Source organism: Hoplias malabaricus, chromosome 1 (assembly GCF_029633855.1).
Source record: "Hoplias malabaricus isolate fHopMal1 chromosome 1, fHopMal1.hap1, whole genome shotgun sequence".
Taxonomy (NCBI): domain Eukaryota; kingdom Metazoa; phylum Chordata; class Actinopteri; order Characiformes; family Erythrinidae; genus Hoplias; species Hoplias malabaricus.
Genome location: NC_089800.1, coordinates 89,593,771 through 89,617,669, shown reverse-complemented (window position 1 = coordinate 89,617,669; position 23,899 = coordinate 89,593,771). Strand labels below are relative to the sequence as shown.

At 47.9% G+C, this 23,899-nt stretch overlaps 1 protein-coding gene across 1 annotated transcript in view; it reads left to right on the top strand.

Moving 5' to 3' along the window:
- ralgapa1 (Ral GTPase activating protein catalytic subunit alpha 1) overlaps positions 1–23,899 on the top strand; it is an 82,862-nt gene that overhangs the window by 30,016 nt on the left and 28,947 nt on the right. Inside the window, exons 25-40 of the mRNA XM_066657723.1 lie at positions 386–484; positions 669–824; positions 1,125–1,253; positions 2,431–2,556; positions 5,057–5,115; positions 7,759–7,867; positions 8,862–8,972; positions 9,485–9,553; positions 9,850–9,984; positions 11,340–11,523; positions 12,468–13,030; positions 13,134–13,597; positions 17,030–17,101; positions 17,797–17,920; positions 18,431–18,586; positions 22,924–23,082. Coding sequence (XP_066513820.1) covers positions 386–484; positions 669–824; positions 1,125–1,253; positions 2,431–2,556; positions 5,057–5,115; positions 7,759–7,867; positions 8,862–8,972; positions 9,485–9,553; positions 9,850–9,984; positions 11,340–11,523; positions 12,468–13,030; positions 13,134–13,597; positions 17,030–17,101; positions 17,797–17,920; positions 18,431–18,586; positions 22,924–23,082 — 2,715 coding nt within the window. The remainder of the gene's footprint in view (positions 1–385; positions 485–668; positions 825–1,124; positions 1,254–2,430; positions 2,557–5,056; positions 5,116–7,758; positions 7,868–8,861; positions 8,973–9,484; positions 9,554–9,849; positions 9,985–11,339; positions 11,524–12,467; positions 13,031–13,133; positions 13,598–17,029; positions 17,102–17,796; positions 17,921–18,430; positions 18,587–22,923; positions 23,083–23,899) is intronic.

The window sequence follows — 23,899 nt, the reverse complement described above, 5'->3', positions numbered from 1 at the left end:
TGTGGGGCTCGTGGGGTTTGGACCAAAGCAGGACACAGACGCTTCATTAAGAAACAGAACTGTGTTCCACTGTGGAGACGAGGGGTGGGGGTGGTATGGTCACTTTAAACTAACGCAAGCCCTCCACAATTCACAGATGGGTTTCCTGTTTCAGGAAGAGCTCACGGAGCAGTGGCAGACTCTGAGCTGAGTCTTGATTTTATTTCCATCTCGAGTTAAAGCTCATAGACATTCAATTGGCTGATGCTCCAATTGTGTGTGTGTGTGTGTGTGTGTGTGTGCACCAAGATTGCTTGTGTGTGTGTGTGTGTTTTATTGTGCAGCTGTGCATTGACAATATAAACAGTTTTTTTGATGAATATTAAATAAAGATCTTTTTCTCCAGATCAGAGACAATCTGGGAATCTCCCTCGACAACCAGTCCTCTCCTCCTCCTCCTGACCTCATTCCTCCGCTCCGGATCCTCACTCCCTGGCTCTTCAGAGTGTGTACACCAGTGTTGATGAGTATTACTGTGATCAGTGTTGTAGTAGTATAGTGATGTTATAACAGAGGTGTGTGGTTAAGAGCAGGACCTTTCCCCAAAAATAAAACAGAAGAGTTTTACAACAGAAAACACAATGTGTGTAGTTTATCTCTGTGTGTGTGTGTGTGTGTGTCTGTTTCAGGCCACGATGCTGTCTGAGAGGTATAAACAGGGTAAACTCCACGCCTATAAACTCATCTGTAAAATAATGAAACGAAGGCAGGACGTTTCCCCGAACTCTGACTTTCTCACGCACTTCTACAACATCATGCACTGTGGCCTTCTGCATCAGGACCAGGTCAGAGACAGAGTGTGTGTGTGTGAGAGAGAGAGTGTATTCTTGTGTTTAACTGTGTGTGTGTGTGTGTGAGAGAGTGAGAGAGAGAGTGTATTCTTGTGTTTAACTGTGTGTGTGTGAGAGAGTGTATTCTTGTGTTTAACTGTGTGTGTGTGTGTGTGTGTGTGTGTGTGTGAGAGTGAGAGAGAGAGAGAGTGTATTCTTGTGTTTAACTGTGTGTGTGTGTGTGTGTGTGTGAGAGTGAGAGAGAGAGAGAGTGTATTCTTGTGTTTAACTCTGTGTGTGTGTGTGTTTGTTCAGGACATTGTGAACACCATCATTAAACACTGCTCTCCTCGCTTCTTCTCCATCGGACTGCCGGGAGCCACCATGCTCATCCTGGACTTCATCGTAGCGGCCAGCAGAGTGACCGCCTGCTCTTCTCTCAACGTGAGTCTCTCTCTCTCTGTCTCTGTGTGTCTCTCTCTCTCTCTGTCTCTCTCTCTCTCTCTCTCTCTCTCTCTCTCTCTCATACACACACACTTTGAAAGACTGCAAGTGGACCCCTAGCTTCACTGCTGCATGAGGAGAGCACCATCAGGGGGCGGAGCAAAGAGGCAGTAATTTACATACGCGACCATATTTGATGTTTGACACATGTCAATAGCAGAGTTGAACCTGAGGGGGGCGCTGAAAGAGGCTGCACTTTGGAAAGCTATTTTCACATTTAAAGAAAAGTTTGTTTGTTTATTTTTTTAAACCACAACACAACTCTGTTCATGAAAATGGGGGCCTTAAGGTGGCGCTGCGCTTTACTGTCAGTGACGTCCTAAAACACACACAAACACAGCGTTTCCCCACTATCCACAGTTTTAAACACTGTTGTAGGAATCCAAATGTTTCCTAATACCTCCACACACACACACACACACACACACACACACACACACATACACACACACACACACACACAGAGAGAGAGCGTAATTTTCGGTTACTCTACTACACACTTCACACTTACACACCCCCTACACACACAGCGTCACTTACAGTCACTGTATCACACTTTTCAAACGTACACCCACACACACACACACACACACACACACACACACGCATGCTCTGACACCACACCACAACAAAACATCCTGTTGCTGTTTGAACTGGTTTCATTTTCTGGGACGTGATGTTGATGTTTTCACTCAGTCCTCAGTTGGTCTCGTGTCTCCGCTCTCCCCCGTGTTTCAGGAGTGTGTTCCTCTCCTCCGCAGAACTCTTCTCTCTTCAGGGGAGGCTTCACACACAAACATTAGTGAGGTCGCCCCAGGACACGGTTCCACTGTTCCACTGAGCACCGTGACTTCAGGAGTTCTCTCGTTATGAGGGATGTCTGCACATTGAAAATTATTATGACATTATGTAAAAATTGTCTAATCTGTTTTTCTCTCTGTCTCTTTCTCTCTCACACACACACCCTCCCTATCCCTCTGACTTCCTCTCTCTTTCTTTCTCTGCCTCGTTCTCTCTGTTTCTCTCTCTCTCTCTTTCTCTCTCACACACACACACCCTCACCCCATCCCTCTGACTTTCTCTCTCTCTCTCTCTCTCTCTCTCTCTCTCTCTCCAGGCTCCGAGAGTAGAGGCTCAGATTTTATTGGGTTCTCTGGTGTGTTTTCCAAATCTTTATGAGGAGCTCCCTGCGCTCCACCCCACCACCGCCGACGTGGTCATGACCAAGTTCAAGGACGTGAAGGTATCGTAAACGTTCCCTGTTCTCTTCCAGTGAAGAAATAGCCTTCCACACCTGTCCATGGAGTCCTGGGGTGGTTTCCGCTGTGATTTTATTCCTGTCTGGATCCAGATTCCTGTCTGTTTTATTCTCCCACTGTTAGACTGTTATACTGCCGCAGTTAGACGGTGTGTTTACAGTTAGACGGTGTACACACCAGCTCGCAGTGATTTTACTTCCGTCTGGAAGCAGGCGACCCCTGTCGAACTCCTCCAGTCCCAGTGGGGCTCTTATTACCCCACACCCTCAGAAATATAGCCTCTAGAAACGAATAAAGGGCCGTTGAGGCCTGATGGTTAATGGAGTGGGTTTGAGTTCGATCTCAGTGACTGGAGGGAAAATTGGGGAATGGGGAGTGAAAGAACAGCATTGTCTCCTCCCTCAATATCCACGGCTGTGGGGCCCTTGAGCAAGGCACCAAACCCCCCCCCACTTGCTCCCCAGGGTAAACTCCACTGGTACCTCCCCATGCAGTGATGCATCACTATTAATCATTACTCAGTCAGATCCCTTCAAACCAAGCGTTTTCACTCTCTTTGGTTTGGAATCTCCTTTAGGGTGCGTCCCTGCGTCCTTCTGCTCATTTCAGTCATGTTTTCCCTGAGTATCTAATGGCTCTTACACAGGGTCACAGCACTGACAGAGATTCCCTTTAATCCCTCAGCTGTGCTCTGACCCAGGACAGAACCTCCTCCCTGCCTCTGAACGGAAGGGAAATAGAAACTCTTTAATATCAGTTCAGACGCATATATCTGAATATATATGGACAGAATTAGAATAGCCACACCCACTGGTGTGTGTGTGTGTGTGTGAGAGAGATGTGGGGAGGTTGTTATTGTGCTCCCTGCTGTTTGAGCACAGCTTAAACAGATAACTCCATGCAGAGCAGTGCATGGCGCACACACACACACACACACATCCCAACGGCATCTCATAAACACATCACCAGCCCCATGCCACCCATCACAACACAGTTGTTAGTGTGATTAGTTTGTGTGTGTGTTTTCATGTTTTCAGCAACAGACTCCATCCAAAACTTAACCAACACCCCACAACACCCGGGAAAATACCCCCGCCTCACCCCACAACACACCTGTGCGTACGTGTGCCTGTGTGTATACGCGTGTGCGTGTGTGTGTATATAAGTGTATGCGTGTATACGTGTGCTTGCGTGTGTATGTGTATACGTGTGCGTGCATGTGTATGTGTGTATATATGTGTGTGTATACGCATGTGTGCCTGTGTGTGTGTGTGTATGTGTGTAAACGCATGTGTGTGTGTGTATGTGTGTATACGCATGTGTGCCTGTGTGTGTGTATGCGTGTATGTGTATACGCGTGTGTGTGTATGTGTGTATGCGTGTGTGTGTGTGTGTATACGCATGTGTGCCTGTGTGTGCATGTGTGTATACATGCATGTGTATGTGTGTGTGTGTGTATACGCATGTGTGTGTGTGTGTGTATGTGTGTATACGCATGTGTATGTGTGTATACGCATGTGTATGTGTGTGTGCCTGTGTGTGTGTATACGCATGTGTGCCTGTGTGTGTGTATGCGTGTATGTGTATACGCGTGTGTGTGTATGTGTGTATGCGTGTGTGTGTGTGTGTGTATGTGTGTGTGTGTGTGTATACGCATGTGTGCCTGTGTGTGTGTATGCGTGTATGTGTATACGCGTGTGTGTGTATGTGTGTATGCGTGTGTGTGTGTGTGTATACGCATGTGTGCCTGTGTGTGCATGTGTGTATACATGCATGTGTATGTGTGTGTGTGTGTATACGCATGTGTGTGTGTGTGTGTATGTGTGTATACGCATGTGTATGTGTGTATACGCATGTGTATGTGTGTGTGCCTGTGTGTGTGTATACGCATGTGTGCCTGTGTGTGTGTATGCGTGTATGTGTATACGCGTGTGTGTGTATGTGTGTATGCGTGTGTGTGTATGTGTGTGTGTGTGTGTATGTGTGTGTGTGTGTGTATACGCATGTGTGCCTGTGTGTGTGTGTGTGTATACATGTGTGTGTGTCTGTGCGTGCGTCTGTGTATACGCGTGTGTGCGTCTGTGTATACGTGTGCATGCATGTGTATACGCGTGTGTGTGTATGTGTGCGTACGCGTGTGTGTGTGTGTGCTGTAGGTTGCTGGTTTTGTGTGAGACACTGAGTCCCTGTTGTGAGTTGTGTGAACTATGTTGGGTTATTATCAGTTCGTCTGTCTGAATTATGTCTGTGTGTGCATCTGCAGCTTGTGTGTGCATTGGTGCGTGTGAAGAGTGTGTGTGTTTAGGAGCAGGAAGGTCGACTGAAGGCAGATGGAATCTGTATTGATCTGTTTCTAAGATGTCACCCGTTTGTCAAACCCGGTTCTGTTGGGCTTTGTTCTGAGTGTTCTCTCCTCTCTCTGAGCTGAGTGTGTATCGACTCAGGGAGATTCTTGTAAATAACTCTGTATCCTCTGTGTTACAGGAGCACATTATTAAACACATCCTTACATCTGCCAGAGACGAGCCATCAGCGCCAGCCAGGTAACACACACACACACACACACACACACAAACAAACCTGTAGATCAGAGGTGTGTTTTCTCCAGTAAAATCTCAGACTGATATTTAGCCCTTTCTCCTGACGCTGATCTTCCAGGGGTTGTTTTGACAAACAGGAAGTTCACACAGCTCCAAACACCCAATAAAAACCCTTCCTTGTGAACGCTCCGCACCGTACCTGGTGTGTTGAGTAAATTCTGGGTGTGGATGTAATCTCCTGATTCTGCAGGTTACTGTGTAACGACTCGAGGCGGTGACACTTTCTGAGGGAAATAAAGAAAACTTCAGGCCACTTCCATCATTTCTTTTGTAGAATCACTATGAAACTAAACCATTCTGACGCCCCTTTCACACTCGCTCTAAAATCCAGAAATGTTCCAGAGTTTTCCCGGAGGAGCTGGCATTATTCAGACTTTAACCTCTTCATGCCCTGGTAAAGACTCAGAGTCAGAACGGAGTGGGATATGTTCCGGGGTTTCTCCTGCACGCACTGCACAGGCTCTGCCTCCACGACTAAAGCACATGTCTCACGCTGTGTGTGTGAGCGACCGCTCCGAGATCTGTACAACATTCGATGTGGACGGCGTCTCTCTCACAGCCAGCGCTTTGTCTCCTTACAGCCGCAGCTGCTGTGTTATAAATTTCATCCAAAATAACTGTGAGGGACAGGTCAGTAGTGGCTGGATTGGGACGGAGACATGTCCATACCGTCTCTACCCAGCTCTATGAAAGCAGCGCGCCGTAGTTTGAAGACCCCTGGTCTAGAGACACTCCAAAATGTCGGGTCCGGAGATGTCCCGGAGTTGTCTTTCACACAGGTTTTCTTTGTGAGATGCGTTTCCCGCTCTCTTCTCACGTTCGCTGACTCTGACTTCACCCGGGTGTGAGGAGGAAGAAAAAATCTGTGTGAAATGTTGCGGGTCACGTTTACACACACACACAGCTCCTCCGGGTAAACTCCGGAACATTCCTGTGTTACCGCACGGTGTGTGAAAAAGCGACTAGACCTAGTTAATTTTCAGGGGTTTGTGTGTGTAATGACTGAGGACTCTGCAGGACGTTGATCCGTCTGTCAGTGCAGGCTACACGTGTCCCTCCGAGACCCCAGCACTGCGCAGAGGGTGATGATCTTCCAGGTCACTGCACCTCTGTGGGGGCTGTTTTGGGGGGAGACCCTCAGACAGACAGATTAATGCTGATGTAAACAGTGTCAGCAGTGGGGGGCTTTAGAATCGATGCAGGTTTATATGTCTACTCATGACCAGACAGATTAAGGACAGTGTAATTTAGACTAATCCCACACCCTCCTCGGCGCTGACCTCGCCCCCTGCTGGACAGGGTGCACGTCTCACTGTCTGGACTTTAAATTAGAAGGGAAGAGGTCGATTTGGGGGCTTGTAGGAGAGCTCGTACCGACCTCTCCTGACCTCCAGGTGTCACTGTGTTATGGAGTGTATGACCTGAATTACTATCAACACTGTACCTTACTTTCACAAGTGTAGGAAAGAGGTTTCTGTTCTTACTATTCTCCTCTCTCTGTGCGTCTCTCTCTCTCTGTCTCTCTCTGTGCGTCTCTCTCTCTCTGTCTCTCTCTCTCTCTCTCTCTCTCTGTGTCTCTCTCTCTCTCTGTCTCTCTCTGTGCGTCTCTCTCTCTCTGTCTCTCTGTGTCTCTCTCTCTCTCTCTCTCTGTGTCTCTCTCTCTCTCTGTCTCTCTCTGTGCGTCTCTCTCTCTCTGTCTCTCTCTCTGTGCGTCTCTCTCTCTCTGTCTCTCTCTGTGCGTCTCTCTCTCTCTGTCTCTCTCTCTGTGCGTCTCTCTCTCTCTGTCTCTCTCTCTGTGCGTCTCTCTCTCTCTGTCTCTCTCTCTGTGCGTCTCTCTCTCTCTGTCTCTCTCTCTGTGCGTCTCTCTCTCTCTGTCTCTCTCTGTGCGTCTCTCTCTCTCTGTCTCTCTCTGTGCGTCTCTCTCTCTCTGTCTCTCTCTCTGTGCGTCTCTCTCTCTCTGTCTCTCTCTCTGTGCGTCTCTCTCTCTCTCTGTGTCTCTCTCTCTCTCTGTGTCTCTCTCTCTCTCTGTCTCTCTCTCTGTGCGTCTCTCTCTCTCTGTCTCTCTCTCTGTGCGTCTCTCTCTCTCTCTCTCTCTCTCTCTCTCTCTCTCTCTGTGTCTCTCTCTCTCTCTGTCTCTCTCTCTGTGCGTCTCTCTCTCTCTGTCTCTCTCTGTGCGTCTCTCTCTCTCTGTCTCTCTCTCTGTGCGTCTCTCTCTCTCTGTGTCTCTCTCTCTCTGTGCGTCTCTCTCTCTCTGTGTCTCTCTCTGTGCGTCTCTCTCTCTGTCTCTCTCTCTGTGCGTCTCTCTCTCTCTCTCTCTCTCTCTCTGTGTCTCTCTCTCTCTGTCTCTCTCTGTGTGTGTCTCTCTCTCTCTCTCTCTCTCTGTCTCTCTCTCTCTCTCTCTCTCCCCTCTCTCTGTCTCTCTCTCTCTCTGTGTGTGTGTGTCTCTCTCTCTGTCTCTCTCTCTGTCTCTCTCTCCCCTCTCTCTCTCCCCTCTCTCTCTCCCCTCTCTCTCTCCTCTCTCTCTCTCTCTCTCTCTCTATCTCCCTCTCTCTGTCTCTCTCTCCCTCTGTCTCTCTCTCCCCCCAGGTGTGTAGCTCTGTGTAGTTTGGGTATATGGCTGAGCGAGGAGCTGATCCACGGGACGCGGCATCCTCAGATCAAAGAGGCTCTCAACGTCATCTGCGTCACCCTCAAGGTGTGTTTATATCTTTCTTTACACAGTGCACAAAGGTTTACACACACACACCTGCTCTCAGCAGTGCACAGTGTGTAATGGGAGGTTTAGGAGCAGCTGCACATGAGCCTTATATCAGCACACTCAATGCCAAGCCTGGGCTAGAAGTGTGTGTGTGTGTGTGTGTGTGTGTTTGCATGTGTGCACTGGCCCTAAGGCACTGCAGATGAGCAGAACTCTGTGTAACTGGTCCAGAACACACACACACACTCCCTCTCCCCCGGCCAGGTTAAATCTCTTCTGTCAGCATGTTTGGCGCCGCAGACTGAAGCTAATCCACTGAAGAACACGCGCTCCAAACACTTTCAGGAGCATTGTGTTCCTGTCTGAAACAGGGCTGGAGGCCACACCCCTCTGCTCCTCTCAGCCAATCACAGGAGCCAAAGGTGTCGGGGGCTGTTCTTGCTGTTGAGGGGTCTTTTGCTTTAATGTGTCAACAGAGGAAGGTCTCGAAAGAAGCTAACCTCCATCTCTCTCTCTCTCTTTCTCTCTCTCTCTCTCATTTCTCTCTCTCTACCTCTCTCACTCTCCACCTCTCTCTCTATCTCTCTCTCTCTCTCTCTCTCTGTCACTCTATCACTTTCTCCTTCTCCATCTCTGTCTCATTTATTCTGTATTATGTTACATTGTGACCCAAGCATTTACAGACGTTTATCATTCATCATCCTATTCCACACACACACACACACACACACACACTGTGTTTACTTAAGTTCCAGTCGTAATGACCTTTAACGGTGGGTCATTTATTTATTTTAGTCACAGGAGGAAAAAGGGATGTAACATTAACACACAGTTATAGAAATACACACTGTACAATAGACAACTACAGACGCTTCAACAAGCAGAGACAGTGTGTGTGTGTGTGTGAGAGAGAGAGAGAGAGAGACTGATCTTCAGGACCCCGTTGGTGTCAGCTCTAACCCACACTCCTCCACTGTTTGTTGTTTTTCAGTTTCCCAATAAAACAGTGGCTCTGGTGGCGTCTGACATCCTCCACTTACTCATTAACTACGTGGACCACCTGCAGACCTTCCCCCCCGACACACCAAAGAAAATTGTAGAGGTAAAAAATGCTTTAAATAAATCCAGGGTTTCGGATCCAGTTTCATTAAAGGACCCAGAACCCAGAGAACATTCACTGAGAGCCCTTTATTATCAATGAAACCGCGTGACGCTGCACACGCTCCGCATCCGAGATTCGTTTCCAGACGGGACTAAAATACTCAGAGAACATTGAGTCTCTGTCCTCTCTTCTGTTCTCGTACCCTTTATTCTTTATTCTCTCTCTTTTATAATATTTAAACGGTGACTGTGTTTTGAATAAGGCACCGTACAGGGCCAGCCAATCAGAAACAGCTCATTTAAATATTAATTTCAAGGGATTAAAGATGTCAAATTATAGTTGTGTACAATTTATTTAGAAGAGTTTTTTATGAAAAACAAAACCAATACAAACACTGTCAGTGAAGTCGGGGGGAAACATGGGTTTGGGCCTTTTAAGAGTTTCATTAATCAAAGAAATTGTGTTTTACCTGACAACAGTAATGATAACTGTGTGTGTGTGTGTGTGTGTAGATTCTCATAGCGACCATCACCTACCTGCTGCCGTCTACAGAGTCCTCCCCCCATGAACTGGACAAAAGGGTATTTACTGTTTACAAATCTTTATTTTATTTATTGATAAACACCTTCGGTTTCTGCAGCTGGGAGAACGTTATCCAGAACCTAAGGAGAGAACCAGAACCGTGAAACAGTAATTACAGTCGGATACACTCCAGGAAACATTTAATGCTTTGAATGTCACAAAATAAACATTTTTCCAGGGTCTTAGAATTATTATTGTTATTATTATTATTATTATTATTGTATTTACTTCGTCTTACTCTTTCTGGTCTCTCTCTCTCTCTCTCTCTCTGGTCTGTCTCTCTCTCTCTCTGAAGCTGGTAGTCTCTCTGCTGCTGTGTTTGTTGGACTGGGTGATGGCTCTTCCTCCGAAGACTCTGCTGCAGCCGGTGCAGACTCTGGGTTCGGATAAAGACAAGAGCGACAGATCTGTTCTCAGCGCCATCTACAAGGTCAGAGTGAAACACTCGTCTGCATTGAACTTTAGGGTTAGACACCCATGGGTTAGACGCTTGTGGATTTAAAGCACTTAGATGTTTGTTCAGGTGAGAATTAAAGGCTGGTGACTGTAGACAGCCTGTGTCTCGTTAATCACTCCAACTTTCTGAGCGTCGTCTCACAATACATCACTCTACAGCACCTCAGTCTACATCACTCTACATCACCCCAGTCTACATCACCTCAGTCTATATCAGTCTACATTACTCTAAATCAGTCTACATCACACTGCATCAGTCTACATCACCTCAGTCTACATCACCTCAGTCTATATCAGTCTACATTACTCTACATCAGTCTACATCATCCCAGTCTACGTCACACTCCATCAGTCTACATCATATCAGTCTACATCACCTCAGTCTACATTACTCTAAATCAGTCTACATCACACTACATCAGTCTCCATCACCCCAGTCTACATCACTCTACATCAGTCTACATCACAATGCATCAGTCTACATCACCTCAGTCTATATCAGTCTACATCACAGTGCATCAGTCTACATCATCTCAGTCTACATCACCTCAGTCTACATCACACTGCATCAGTCTACATCACCTCAGTCTATCAGTCTACATCACACTGCATCAGTCTACATCACCTCAGTCTACATCACACTGCATCAGTCTACATCACCTCAGTCTATCAGTCTACATCACACTGCATCAGTCTACATCATCTCAGTCTACATCACCTCAGTCTACATTACTCTATATCAGTCTACATCACCTCAGTCTACATTACTCTATATCAGTCTACATCACCTCAGTCTACATTACTCTATATCAGTCTACATCACCTCAGTCTACATCACTCTATATCAGTCTACATCACAGTACATCACACTGCATCAGTCTACATCACTTTCATTACCTCAGTCTATATCAGTCTACATCACTCTCCATCAGTCTACATCAGTCTGAAGAACTGTAAATGTATTTCATTATTAAATAGTTGTTGTTTTTTGTTAATCATTATTGCACTTATATAAAATATAAAGGTTTTACTCCTTTCTTTAAAGGACACAAAGCCTAACAAACACTTTTTCCTTGCAGTTCAGACTGTGGAGCTGAAATTATGTTAAAAAAATAATAATAAATGAACAAACAAAAAGTCCATCGCCAAAATAAACAACGGCTGTAATTTGAGTTTCACGCCCAATTTTCTATTTTCAGTTTAAGCCTCAAACGATAAACGAGAAACAGGCCGACGGTCAATCGGAGCAGTCCTCCTCCTTTGTCACAGATCTGTTACACTCTCTCTCGTGTGTGTGTGTGTGTGTGTGTGTGTGTGTGTGTCTCCCAGGTTCTGCACGGCTGCGTGTACGGAGCACAGAGCTTCAGTAACCCTCGGTACTTCCCCCTCAGTCTGTCGGACCTCAGCAGTCCCGACTACGACCCATTTCTGCTGTTGGAGGGTCTGAAAGAACCAGAACCTCTCCACTCTCCGGACTCGGAAAGATCCTCCAAACTGCAGCCCGTCACCGAGGGTAACTCCTCTCTTTATTCTTTCTCTCTCTGTCTCTCTCTCTCTGTGTGTCTCAGTGAAACCCAGTGTCTCCTGTTTTTCCTGGGGATCGAACCAGCGACCTTCTGTTCCTCAATCCACTTCACTTCTCTGACGTCAGACCACAGCTGCTCCACACAAATCTGCCCTTTTATTATTTCACCAAAGCCTAGGTCCTTATTACACACACACACACACACACACACACACACCACCGAGCATCACTCCGTCTCCAGTCTCTGGTCCAATCCCATGTCTCTGCATGTGATTAACTTAAAGAGGCGAGTCAGAGCAGGTGAGTGAGATCTGAATGAGCTCGGTCTGATGTCTGTGCATCTCTCCATCTCTGAGCCTCTCTGCCCCATGCTGCTTTAATTCCTGCACTCGTTTTTCTGAGCGAGGGATCAGCGGGAGTCCGCAGCGGCCCACAAACCAGCCCCTAATGAGTCCGGCTCTCTGTAAAGCACACCTCTCCCTCACCTATTACTGCCCGCCTCAGAGCCAGGCTGTTTAGAGCGAGCTTCGATTTACACTCGAAAGAGACGCGGGTCACAGGCCGAAGTTTCTCGCACCGCGGCCGCAGAACCGGCTCGATCCAGTCATCTTCACTCTTTCTCTACTCTCTTTTCCCTTCTTTCGTTCTCGTTTTCTTCTTCCTCTCTCTCTCTCTGTATCTCTGTCACTCTCTGTCTTTCTCTCTCTTTCTCTCTCTCTATCTATCTGTCTCTCTCTTTCTCTCTTTCTGTCTGTCACTCTCTCCCTCTTTCTCTCTCTCTGTTTACTGTCCACTGTTTGTTTATTGCACATTGAACATTTTCAGATGGAAAACCAGCTGCTTCTCTCTCTTCTTCTTCCAGTTTCTTTACTGTATCATTTATAATCGATACATCACAGCTCCTCTCTCTCTCTCTCTCTCTCTCTCTGCAGTAAGGACCCGTATGCAGCAGGGTCTGATCTCAGTGGCCGCTCGGACCGTGGTCTCTCACCTGGTGAATCACCTGGGCCACTACCCGATGAGCGGTGGTCCTGCGACCCTGACCAGTCAGGTGTGTGAGAATCAGGACAACCCTTACTGCGAGAGCAGCGACCTGGCGCCCGAGCTGTTCCGCACGCCCAACCTGCAGTTCTTCGCCCTGAACGGCACCACGCTGCTCTCCTACGTCCAGATCCGGGCGCAGGACGGTGTCCCTGGCGGGGGGATGGCTGCGGGGCTCTCTTCAGCGGAGGCCTGCGTTCGGGTTATCGTCCGAGACATTTCAGGAAAACACTCGTGGGACTCGGCTGTGCTCTATGGACCGCCTCCGTGCGCAGCATCCGCCAAACCCTTCCACCTCAACACTCAGGCCTCCTCTCCTCCAGGGGGCAACAGAGGGAGAGAAGCACAGGGAGAGGCTGTGGAGAGAGAGGAAGAGGAGGAGGAGGAGGAAGAGGAGAATGAGGCGATGTCGGAGAGTGAGGAGATGCAGAAGGAGCAGGAGGACGAAGAGGAGGTGTGTGACTAACTGCTGATTCTGCTAAATCTGTTACAGTGTACACTTCCTGTTTTGGAGGAAGTTGTTTAGAAAATAAATACAAATGTGCGATGTTCTGCAGGCGTTGGAGGAGGAGCAGCAGGATGATGCTAATGTTGATGATGATGATGGTGATGATGATGATGAAGAAGAGGAGGCTGTTGCAGAGATGATGGCTCCTCTGGCGAAACGTCGTTGTCGGGAGGCCGTCCCGAGCTGGGACTCCCTGCAGGAGGGTGAGGACGCTCTGGACGAGATGCTGCAATATTTGGGCTCCTCCAGCCCCGAGTGTCTCCAGCGAACGGGAACGCCCCTCAACATTCCGGCCCCGCCCCCGGCCTGCGTCTCCGAGAAGCAGGAGAATGACGTCATCAACGCGGTCCTGAAGCAGAGCGCCGAGGAGCGGGAGTTCAGCTGTCACCGTGGAAACGAGATCGGCATGAGGGCAACGACACAACCGGAGCCCCGCCCACAGAGACCACAGTCTGCCTTCTACTACTGCAGACTGCTGCTCAACATCCTGGGCATGAACTCCTGGGAGAAGAGGTGAGGCACGGGGCTGTAGCGGGAGAATAAAGGTCAGCAGGGGGTGCTGTTTGGTTCCCGTTCGTGAAAATAATTGGGAACGGTTCGGTTCGTTTCCACCAACATTAATTGGTTCATGAACCAGAAAAGTTGGTTCCTAACTGGAACCAGAGAACAGTGGGTTCTTCAGTAGGAACCGTGGGGGCGTACATGGTTAAGTGGAGATAAAGAAGCTCCAGAAAGAGCTCATCACCTGAAATAAAGCGTGGTGGCGCAGTGGAGCTGGACCGGGTCGTTTATAGAAATACATTAAAGGAAATAAAAACAGGAAAATGCTCCGTCTGTTTGTTTTCTCGAGGTGAGGTCGCGTTTACATTTCTCCGACTTCTCCGCTCAGAGCTCTGCATCATTTCCACATGTGTATCATATATCTCACTGTGATCTGACCACGCTGTAAACAGTGGATTAACCATGACTCTGTCCTGACTCTATCCCTTTATCTCTGGCTCTGGAGCTGAATTCAGAACTAATGATTATTCAGTGTAAATGTAAATTGAAGCCACTGCTGTGGCTCATGGTTCACTCGACTCTGCGAGGCCAGGAGGCAATACAGTCGTCCACTTTGGTTCTGTTAGCTGCTTTGCAGTGAGTGAAAGTCTCGGCCTCGGGTCGTGTACTGTAGTGGGACCGATGAAACATTGGAGATTAATTCTCTTTTGTTTTACCTCTGATTGAAGGAGGAGGAGGTCTGTGAAAGAGGAAGACGTTGAGGGTCCGTTGTGAGGGGCACTGTCCACTGTCCCACACCGTCTCCTGTCCTCACGTTCTGTGAGGGGCTTTTAGAGGAGGACGTCTGGTTCCATTCACCTCCACTGTCCACTGCTCTGTTTAATTGAGCCCCTGTTTAAATCCTCCATTCGCATCTGCACTGAACAACTGCACAGTTATATGTTTAACAGTTAAAACTCTGGAGAGTGTATTTTGGGATTGGAACGGAAGCCGGATTATGGTGTGTGTGTGTGTGTGTGTGTGTGTGTGTGTGTGTTGAGATCAGATATGGGGTGTAAACATCCTGTTTCCCTGTTTGTCTGATTCTGCTGAGCTTCATAATCAGCTTAAAGCAATCAGCACTTTTTTTTGGTCCCTCTCTCTCTCTCTCTCTCTCTCTCTCTGTGTGTCTCTCTCTCTCACTTACTCATCACCTCATTAGCTTCATTCACTCGTTCTGACACTTCCTTTTCTCCTTACACTCGTTTTCCCCGTGGTGTGTGAGGGGGCTATTATCTGAAATGGCTGAATATTTTCAGATTGTGAGTAATAGCTTGGGTTTTTTGTTTTTTTGTGTGTGTCTGTAATGTAACGGCATTATTTCTATGATATACATGAGCCGTGAGCTGGAGAGAGAGGAGAGGGAAAATTGTTTTTTCCATTGTCGCACAGAGAAGCGTGTCTTTAACAGGGTTGTACTCGTGCGTCCGTGCTCTTATGGCACATTAATTCTTGAGGGGCCTGTCATCTCTCGTGCTGCAGCACCTCCTTTCATTCGCAGCTGAAAATAAAAGGGCCGCTGCTGCCTTTAGAATCGGACGGAGGGGTTATTAGAGCCGGGGGAGTGTGTGTGTGTGTGGGGGGGTCCTTTAATGAGGAATTGTCCTTCTTTCTCTCTCCAGGTATTCATGTGTGATTTATCCGAGCTTCTAGACGGCAAGGCGTCGCCGCTTTGTGGACGCGAGAGCGGCGCTAATGCCTCTTTCACACCGTCCTCACACACGCGCCTCTCAAATGGCTCACTTTCAATGGACGAAATGAAGACCATTACATTGCAACAAGCTAATAAAGAGAGCCCTGCTCAAAGAGGGGGCCGCGAAACAAAAACGTCCTTTTAGACGCCGTCGCGTGGCTTTTACGCATGACTCAGAGAGAGAGAGAGAGAGAGAGAGAGAGAGAAAAGTATGAGACAAAGTCTGCCCACGTTATCTAACGTCATGCAGCAGGAGAAAAAGAAGAGGTACACAATTGAAAATAATCCATTTTACTTCATGGAAATATCTCAGAAAATGATTAAAGTTTAGTGCAAATGCTTCAGATTTAACACAGAATCGACATTGTCTTCACTTTCTCTGAGAAGGTGTTTGTTCGAAATGGAACACTGCTGTAGTGTGTACTTCATTCTTCACTAAATCTTACTGCGCCCTACACACTTCCCCCGACTGTAGCACAGTGTTAGGTTTGACGTTTAAGGCTCGTGTACGCCCCCTTTCCACAAGAAAGTGAATAACTGTTGTGTCCTTCACTGCCCACACCCCCCCGCCACGGACTTTAAATAACTGTCAATAGTTAAGTGAAGTTAGCTCAGCCTTTTCATTAAAGGTGATGTTCACAATTTTCAAAGAAAAAGAAAAGCCCCAGTGTCTGTAAATGGGTAAAAAAACAAAGTGTCTGGGTCCGGTGCTAGGCTTTCTCTCTCTCTGCTCACGGCAGAGAAACGCCATCTGGAGGTTTTTAGACAACGGAGAGACTCCAAAAAGATGCAGGTCGTGGACCAATAGCGGCGGTGAGAAGGCGGGGCTTTAACAGACGTGTTTACAGCTGATTAAATCTTCACACAGTGTGTCGACTGTAGAAGCGAACCCTGGTGTGAAATGTGCCCAAACTCCCAGCCGTTTTACACACTTCAGAAATCCCAGCTGGACACGTCTTTCACTTCCCAAAAGGGGACATGTCCGGGACAAAGAGGACGTACGGTTTCTTCAGTGCTCCCTCAGAGCGGGGACGGCGTTCGTCTTGGTGTTTTATGTTTATTAATCATGTTTATTAATGTCAGGGCATTCTCAGTTTACTCCACAAGGGGGTGCTATTCAGTGTTGTCAATCGAAGACGCTCTCAGAGCACGGTGCGGACATAAAGCCGTGTCTCAGACTCAGACGCCAGTTTCTCAAAACACTGACCAACAATTACATCCTCGGCTTCATTCACTGACCACAGACCAGTCAGGGACTGTTTATAATCCACATCAAATGTCAGAGTACTCGTCTTTTCCAGCGCTCGTTTCCTTTTCTCCTCGGGGCATGTCCTCGCTCGGTCCGTTGTGTGTGAGACGTGTCTGTGTTCTCAGAGCCGCTCGGGCTGCATTTGTTTTTTCTTGTGCTTTTTCTTGGAATCTGTGACAAAAACAAAGCGGCGGACAATTAAGAGCGCTTCCCCTTAACGAGAGAGTGATCAGAGCCCTCCCTCTCTGTCTCACCATCTCTCTAGCACACTCTCTCTCTCTCTTCTCTCTCTCTCTCTCTCTCCCTGTTGTCTTTCTCTTTTCTGTTTTCCCCCCTAGTGTTGTTGTTTATTGAATTTTCCGTCACTTCCACAGAAAGTAAAGCCCTGTGACAGGACGGCGGGTTCTAGGAGGTTCTCCGGTTTCTCGCCGTGTTTCTCACATGTGCTAACTGTTCTCCACAGGAGCAATTTCCACCTGCTGAAGAAAAATGAGAAGCTGCTGAGAGAGCTGAAAAACCTCGACTCCAGACAGTGGTGAGCCACACTCTGAAAATACCGTCTTCACCTTCACCTCGAGAACAACAGCCCTCTGTTCACAGCAATAACGTTAACAACAATGTAATGATATAAAATCACTGCCTGGCCAAAACAGTGGGTGTGTCTGAATTTAAATATGCAAATCCTTCAGAGCCTGTGGTTGGATAATTACTGCAGTGACTCTTTTACCGAACTGCAGCAGGGAGCAGCTCCTCATCTGCGTCCCGTTGTGACGGAGACGATGTTACGGTGCGTCAGAAGGGCCACGCCGTTCTGTACCGAGGGCAGCAAACATTTAAAGGAGCTGTCTGTAAGGTACAGGTCTGAGTGCAGTAAAGCCTCAGAGGAGCAGGAAGGAAACGCACTGGCGTCTGACCACGGCGCTGCAGCCAGGATATTCTTCTTAGAAGAGGTTCATTCTGGAGCCGAACAATGTTTGTGTTTTGGCCTGTGACCCACGTCCCAGTGCTGCCCCCTATCTGTAGTTTTCAGAAGTACATCTGGACGCTTGTGGACAGGGGCTTGGTGAACATTTCGGTTCTAAATAAATAAAGCAGTAAAACCATTAACATTTGATTTGTCAGCTGTCGTTTGTCTCCTGCACGGTTCTGGTTCTGGTTCTGGACGGGGACGGAGACAGAGCCGTGGAGGGTTCTGAAGTGATACACAGTAACTGTATTTCTGTTCTCCAGCCGAGAGACTCACAAGATTGCGGTGTTTTACGTGGCCGAGGGGCAGGAGGACAAACACTCCATTCTGTCCAACACCAGCGGCAGCCAGGCGTACGAAGACTTCGTGTCAGGACTCGGCTGGGAGGTGAACTCAGCAGCTCCTCGCTCTCCACGAGAACCACATCGGTGTCAAAAGTAGGGGGTGAAAACACCGCAAGTAAAAAGAATATAGACCTGTTTTAACCAGTAAACGTCCCTCTCTCACCCTGGAGTTTTGGGGGTGGTTTCAGAGCCGTTAGTCTGGGTGAATGTGATTGGCTGACGTCTCCTGAGTTTCCTCCTCCAGGATGAAGAGGGTCCGTGTACGTTTTGGACCCATGGTTTTTGTCGGAAAAAGTATTTTAATATTTTCACCTGGTGTTTTTGTGCCCCCTGGATTTGACATTAATGTGGCGTCGGATCAGACACACACACACACACACACACACACGCACGCACACTCAGGTTATTGAATAGATTTTTGTGTTTATTATCATTTATTTAATGTGTAAAAATACACAAATATCCTTTCACTGATTCACTGTCTACATTTGTGGAAAAGTTGCTAATCTCTCTCTCTCTCTCTCTCTCTCTCTCTGTGTGTGTGTGTGTGTAGGTGAACCTGACGAGTCACTGTGGATTTATGGGTGGCCTCCAGAAGAATAAAAGCACAGGTTTGACGACGCCGTACTTTGCCACGTCCACCGTGGAGGTGATGTTCCACGTGTCCACGCGCATGCCCCCCGACTCGGACGACTCCCTCACCAAGAAGGTAAGAGCACGCGCTGAAATCGGGGATGGTCCAGTGGTGTAACCGTTACTGTAGTAACAGCTCACAGAAAGACACTAGTCTCTCACACGGCAGTGGATCAGACACAGCATTGCTGCGGTTTAAAAATCCCTCTGTGTCACTGCTGCATTTAGTCCACCATCCAGAAACATCCAGCCAACAGCCTTCGGGGGGGGGGGGGGGGGGGGGGGCTGTTCTCTTGGGGGCTGTTGTGCTGGGGGCGGAGCTGCTCTGTGGGGGTCCTGACCGTTTAAAGAACAGGGTGAAAGTGGGGCTCACACAGTGTCCTGTCTGATAGGGTTTTTGAGACTCTGGAGAAATTGCGTATCTCTCTGTCGACTCTGAAACCTGCTGAGCAGCTCTCAGCAATCAATGATTGCTCTTCTCTCTGCTGACCACTTCCTCTGACCTCTGAACTGTGTGTGTGTGTGTGTGTGTGTGTGTGAGAGAAAGTGGCCGTGCTTTGTCCACTCTCGATTTTCGGAGTCCTGTCTTCATGTGAAGTGTCTTACAAAGCCACACTGACCTCAGAGTGTCATCACAATAACACACACACACACACACACACCTCAGAGAGAAAGCCGTCCTTACATCAGCGTTTTCACCCCGACACAAGCGACAGTAATGATCCTTAACAGCTCTCCCTCATTCTCTGCCTTTGCTTTTATCTCTCCCTCTGTTCCTCAACATTCTCTCTCTCTCTCTCTCATCTTTTACTGAGAAATCTTGATTTAGAAGAGTGTGATTTGTGTTTGTGATAAGTGTTGATGTAGAGGAACCTGTTAGTGTCAGTGTAGTGGACTGTGATTAGTGTCAGTATGGTGGACGGTGATTAGTGTCTGTATGGTGGACGGTGATTAGTGTCTGTATGGTGGACGGTGATTAGTGTCTGTATGGTGGACGGTGATTGGTGTCAGTAGAGTGGACGGTGATTGGTGTCAGTATGGTGGACGGTGATTAGTGTCGGTAGAGTGGACGGTGATTAGTGTCGGTGTAGAGGTCAGTGACTAGTGTCTGTGATTAATGTCAGAGGTGCATATAATAGTGTCGTGATTAGTGTCGGCGTTGAAGAGCGTGAGTAGTGTATGTGATTAATGTCAGTGTAAAGGAGCACGATTATAGTGTTGGTGATTAGTGGTTGTGATTAGTGTCAGTGTTGCAGAGCGTGAGTACTGTCAGTGATTAATGTCGGTGTAGAGGAGCATGAGTGTAGTGTCTGTGATTCACTAGAAGCACAGAGCACCAGTCACCAGTTAAAAACCAAACAAATTACACTGGAGCAAGTTCCAATAAGTGGTGTGGGCAGGGTTCAGTGTTCAAATCAAACCCGTGCAGATCTCTAGAAACAAGCTCTCAATTTTCCACTCAATCTACATCCCTAACCTCACCTACCGTCACATGCTTTTGTAACTGACACAAAGAATGTAATTGTGGCCACGAATTGGAAATGAGGTGTTACACTGAAGGTCACATTAGCTGAAGATGTTTATAGTAGCTGCTCCTTTTCTTCGAGGGTCTGTGACGAGGCCAGGGAGGGAGGAGATGAAAGAGAACTGCATCGTACACAGTGCCCTTATCTTCCAATAAACACTAAATCGCTTTGTTACACACACACACACACACACACACCCTGAAAGCACAGGTCAGCGGTGGTGGGCATTAGGGAGGTGTTTTACTGTAATTCATTGCTGTAATTTGAGCGTGAGGCCGCTGGGGTTTGATGGCTCCTCCGAGGGCCACACGTTTCCATCAGCAGCCTTAAGGTGGAGCCAAGGGGCCCTTCAGCCGCACACAGCCATATTCCACCTTAAATTAGATCAGGCTTGTCCCCCTGCCGCTGATGGCCCATGACTCTTCAGCGTTAAATTGGATTAGCGAGGGCTGCTGGAGACGCTGGCCGAGCTGAGATGGGCCGATAGCGGCGCTAAACCATGTTAAGCAGACACTAAAGCGTGTCGACCAAACACACACTCGCTCATCCTCTCAGGGTCAGCTCTCTCTCTCTCTCTCTCCCTCTCCCGTTCATGCCATCCTCTCATTCTCCTTTATTCAGGACCTGAAGACTGAAGAGGTTCATAATCTCCATTTTATGGTCGTGCTGAATTCAAACTGGTGAAACAGAATCAGTGCAGAGGACAGAGGCCACACACCCTGAATCTACTCACTGCTCTTCCACTGCAGGGTCCCTACTCTACTGGACTCTTTCTATTCTTTTTGGTCCTGGTTCTGGAAGCGGGTTCTTGTTTAGTGGCTGTTCTCTCGTGGTTCAGAGCGAGTCGAGTAGGGACTAAACCGTGGCGTGTAAACCTTGCAGAGCGCTGATCGTCCAGAGAGAGTCGTCACTCTACGCCACGCAACGCAGACGACCAGCACCAACTCTCCATCTGTAAAATCTCCAGCTGCAGCAGAGATCACGTTTGTTTTTATCCGACTCACGACGGCAGCTCGTAAAATGACGCCGTGGTCTTTTGAAGAGGTTCAAACGCTCCTTGGATCGGTGGCCGACGAAAGAATCCAGCGAGAGCTGGACGCTGCAACAAGGAAGGAACAAACTCTACTGATCTGTCTGAACTGATGACGGAGCTGTGTTCAGTCCCAAACAACAACAACACGCCGATACACCATGAGTACACACCGCTTAACGTTGTGGAAAACCAAACAGAGAGACGTCTGTACCATGCAGTGGGAAAAATACCTGGTTTGCAGTGGTTCATGCTCGAGTCAGCCTTGCTTTGATGAAATTGAAGAGGCAGTAGGTGCATACAGATAACAACAGAACTGTTATTTGATCAATGTTTAAGCAAATACTTTCACAACACAATATTTGAACGGTGCCACACTCTCCCTCGTCTCCACAGAGGAACATAGTTCTGTTTCTTAATGAAGCATCTGTGACCTGCTTTGGTCCAAACCCCACGAGCCCCACAGCAGTGTTCTCCCCCTGTGTAAACAGCCCCTGTTCAGAACGCCCGCTTTCAGCACCTGTTCCTTTAAATGATAATGAGCCGCTCGCTGTTCACCCCGACCCCGAGCGCACAGCAGTGAGGAGCGAGGAGCAGAAGCTCTGGTTTTTAGCCGTTTTCACTCTGTTCTCTTTCTTCTCCGTTTTTACTCAGTGCTCTTATTTCTCCGCGCTCGTTTTGCTGCATTAAGGTTCTGGAACTCTGGACCTTGGCGTGTCACAAGATTTTAACAGGGAATTAATCCTGAGGTTAATACTGTGTCTAAAACAACACATTCAGACAGGGATTAAACTCACTGCTGTGTTCTGTTCACGGCTGTGCACTCGGAGCTGAAGCTAATCCCGTCCGATTAGAGTGGAGCTGAGTGTAAAGTGTGTCTGACCGCTGCCGTTCTGTAACTGGAGCCTGTCTGGGGCTGAGGGGTGTGTGTGATTGGGGGGGTGTGAGTAAAGGTTGCTGCTGTCCCTCCGAGTCCCTGACCAGAGTGTGATTGAGTGAGGGAGGAAGATGGAGTGAGCTTTAGAAGATGGAGTGAGCAGTGGAAGATGGATGTGAGGTGTTGAAGGGGAGCGTCCCCCGTCGGTGCTCAAGGTCAATAGCAACGTAAACAGACGGACGGTGGTCAAACAAACACAAACGCACCTTTAAACGGGGAGGAGGAGAAATACGAGAGCTGCTCTTTCTCTTAAAGGTGCGATCAGCCTTTTTCTGCCCCAGGACACAGCAGCGTTACCTGTGTTTAATGACCTGAGTCTAACTGCCCTGTCTTCCCTGAATGAAGCCGTTTATGATCCATAGAGTGGGTCCCACACGGGGGAGACTCATTAATAACATTAAAGAGCCGTGTCCCACGGTTAGCGCTGATGTGGGTTCATGTACGTGAAACCATTGTTCACACTCTTTACCACGTCTTTAACTGATTTCACACGACGAGCGACGCACTCCGCGAGGTGTTGGTAAGAGGTGGGCGGCTCATTGTTTTCTTTTTGTTTTTGTTTTACGGTCGAGTCTCAGCAACCCGCTGCTCGTTTGAGAGTTTACTCGGCAGAGTCTGACCTCTTTATTCATTCATTTATTTACAGAGAAACACTAAGTGTGAAGGAAACTCTTAAAGACTTCTTTCCACTGGATTTTCAAACACTTTTCAAGAACTGAAAAAGAGAGTGGAATTACAAAAGGTTTTAACACATGCTCTAGTGTTATAGGGGCAGTACACACACACAAACACACACACACACACACACCTGACAATGTGGGCATCCATTCTCAGCACCCAGGGATCAGTGAGGGGTATAAAACAGAACTATTTTAGATATATTTATTTATTTATGTCTCTGTCGTCTCTCTGTTTCGTAGCTGAGGCACCTGGGGAACGACGAGGTTCACATCGTGTGGTCGGAACACACTCGGGATTACAGACGAGGAATCATCCCCACCGAGTTTGGAGACGTCCTCATCGTCATTTACCCCACGAAGAACCACATGTACAGCATCCAGATCATCAAGAAACCAGAGGCAAGTCCAAAGCACACCCTGCAGTCTCTGAGAGCCGCTGGCCACTCAGAGTCAGCCTCGTCTCCTGGCGGTGGTCCGTGAGGTGGCGAATGAGCTCTGAGTCAATGCAGAGAACGACTCTTTGTCACAGTCCTTATTAAACATGTTGGATTTTAGTGGGTGCACGGTGTCAGCTCTGTCACTGAACCAATCAGAGTTAGCAGTACGCTTTTCAACCCTTGTCCCGGTCTCCTCGGTGATGGATGGTCTGCGTCTGGACAGCGGTAACATCACTGCAGGACGAGCGAATTTCCCCAAACACTGAATACAACACTGGGATAAACGCTGCCTGTCTGCCATATGTGGCTTTCAATGTGGCTTTTATGTGGCCACATTAAAAGATACAGTCGCTTCTTACTCACACACACCGCTCCACCTTAAAAGATACAGTCGCTTCTTACTCACACACACCGCTCCACATTAAAAGATACAGTCGCTTCTTACTCACACACACTGCTCCACATTAAAAGATACAGTCGCTTCTTACTCACACACACCGCTCCACATTAAAAGATACAGTCACTTCTTACTCACACACACCGCTCCACCTTAAAAGATACAGTCGCTTCTTACTCACACACACTGCTCCACATTAAAAGATACAGTCGCTTCTTACTCACACACACCGCTCCACCTTAAAAGATACAGTCGCTTCTTACTCACACACACTGCTCCACATTAAAAGATACAGTCGCTTCTTACTCACACACCGCTCCACCTTAAAAGATACAGTCGCTTCTTACTCACACACACCGCTCCACCTTAAAAGATACAGTCG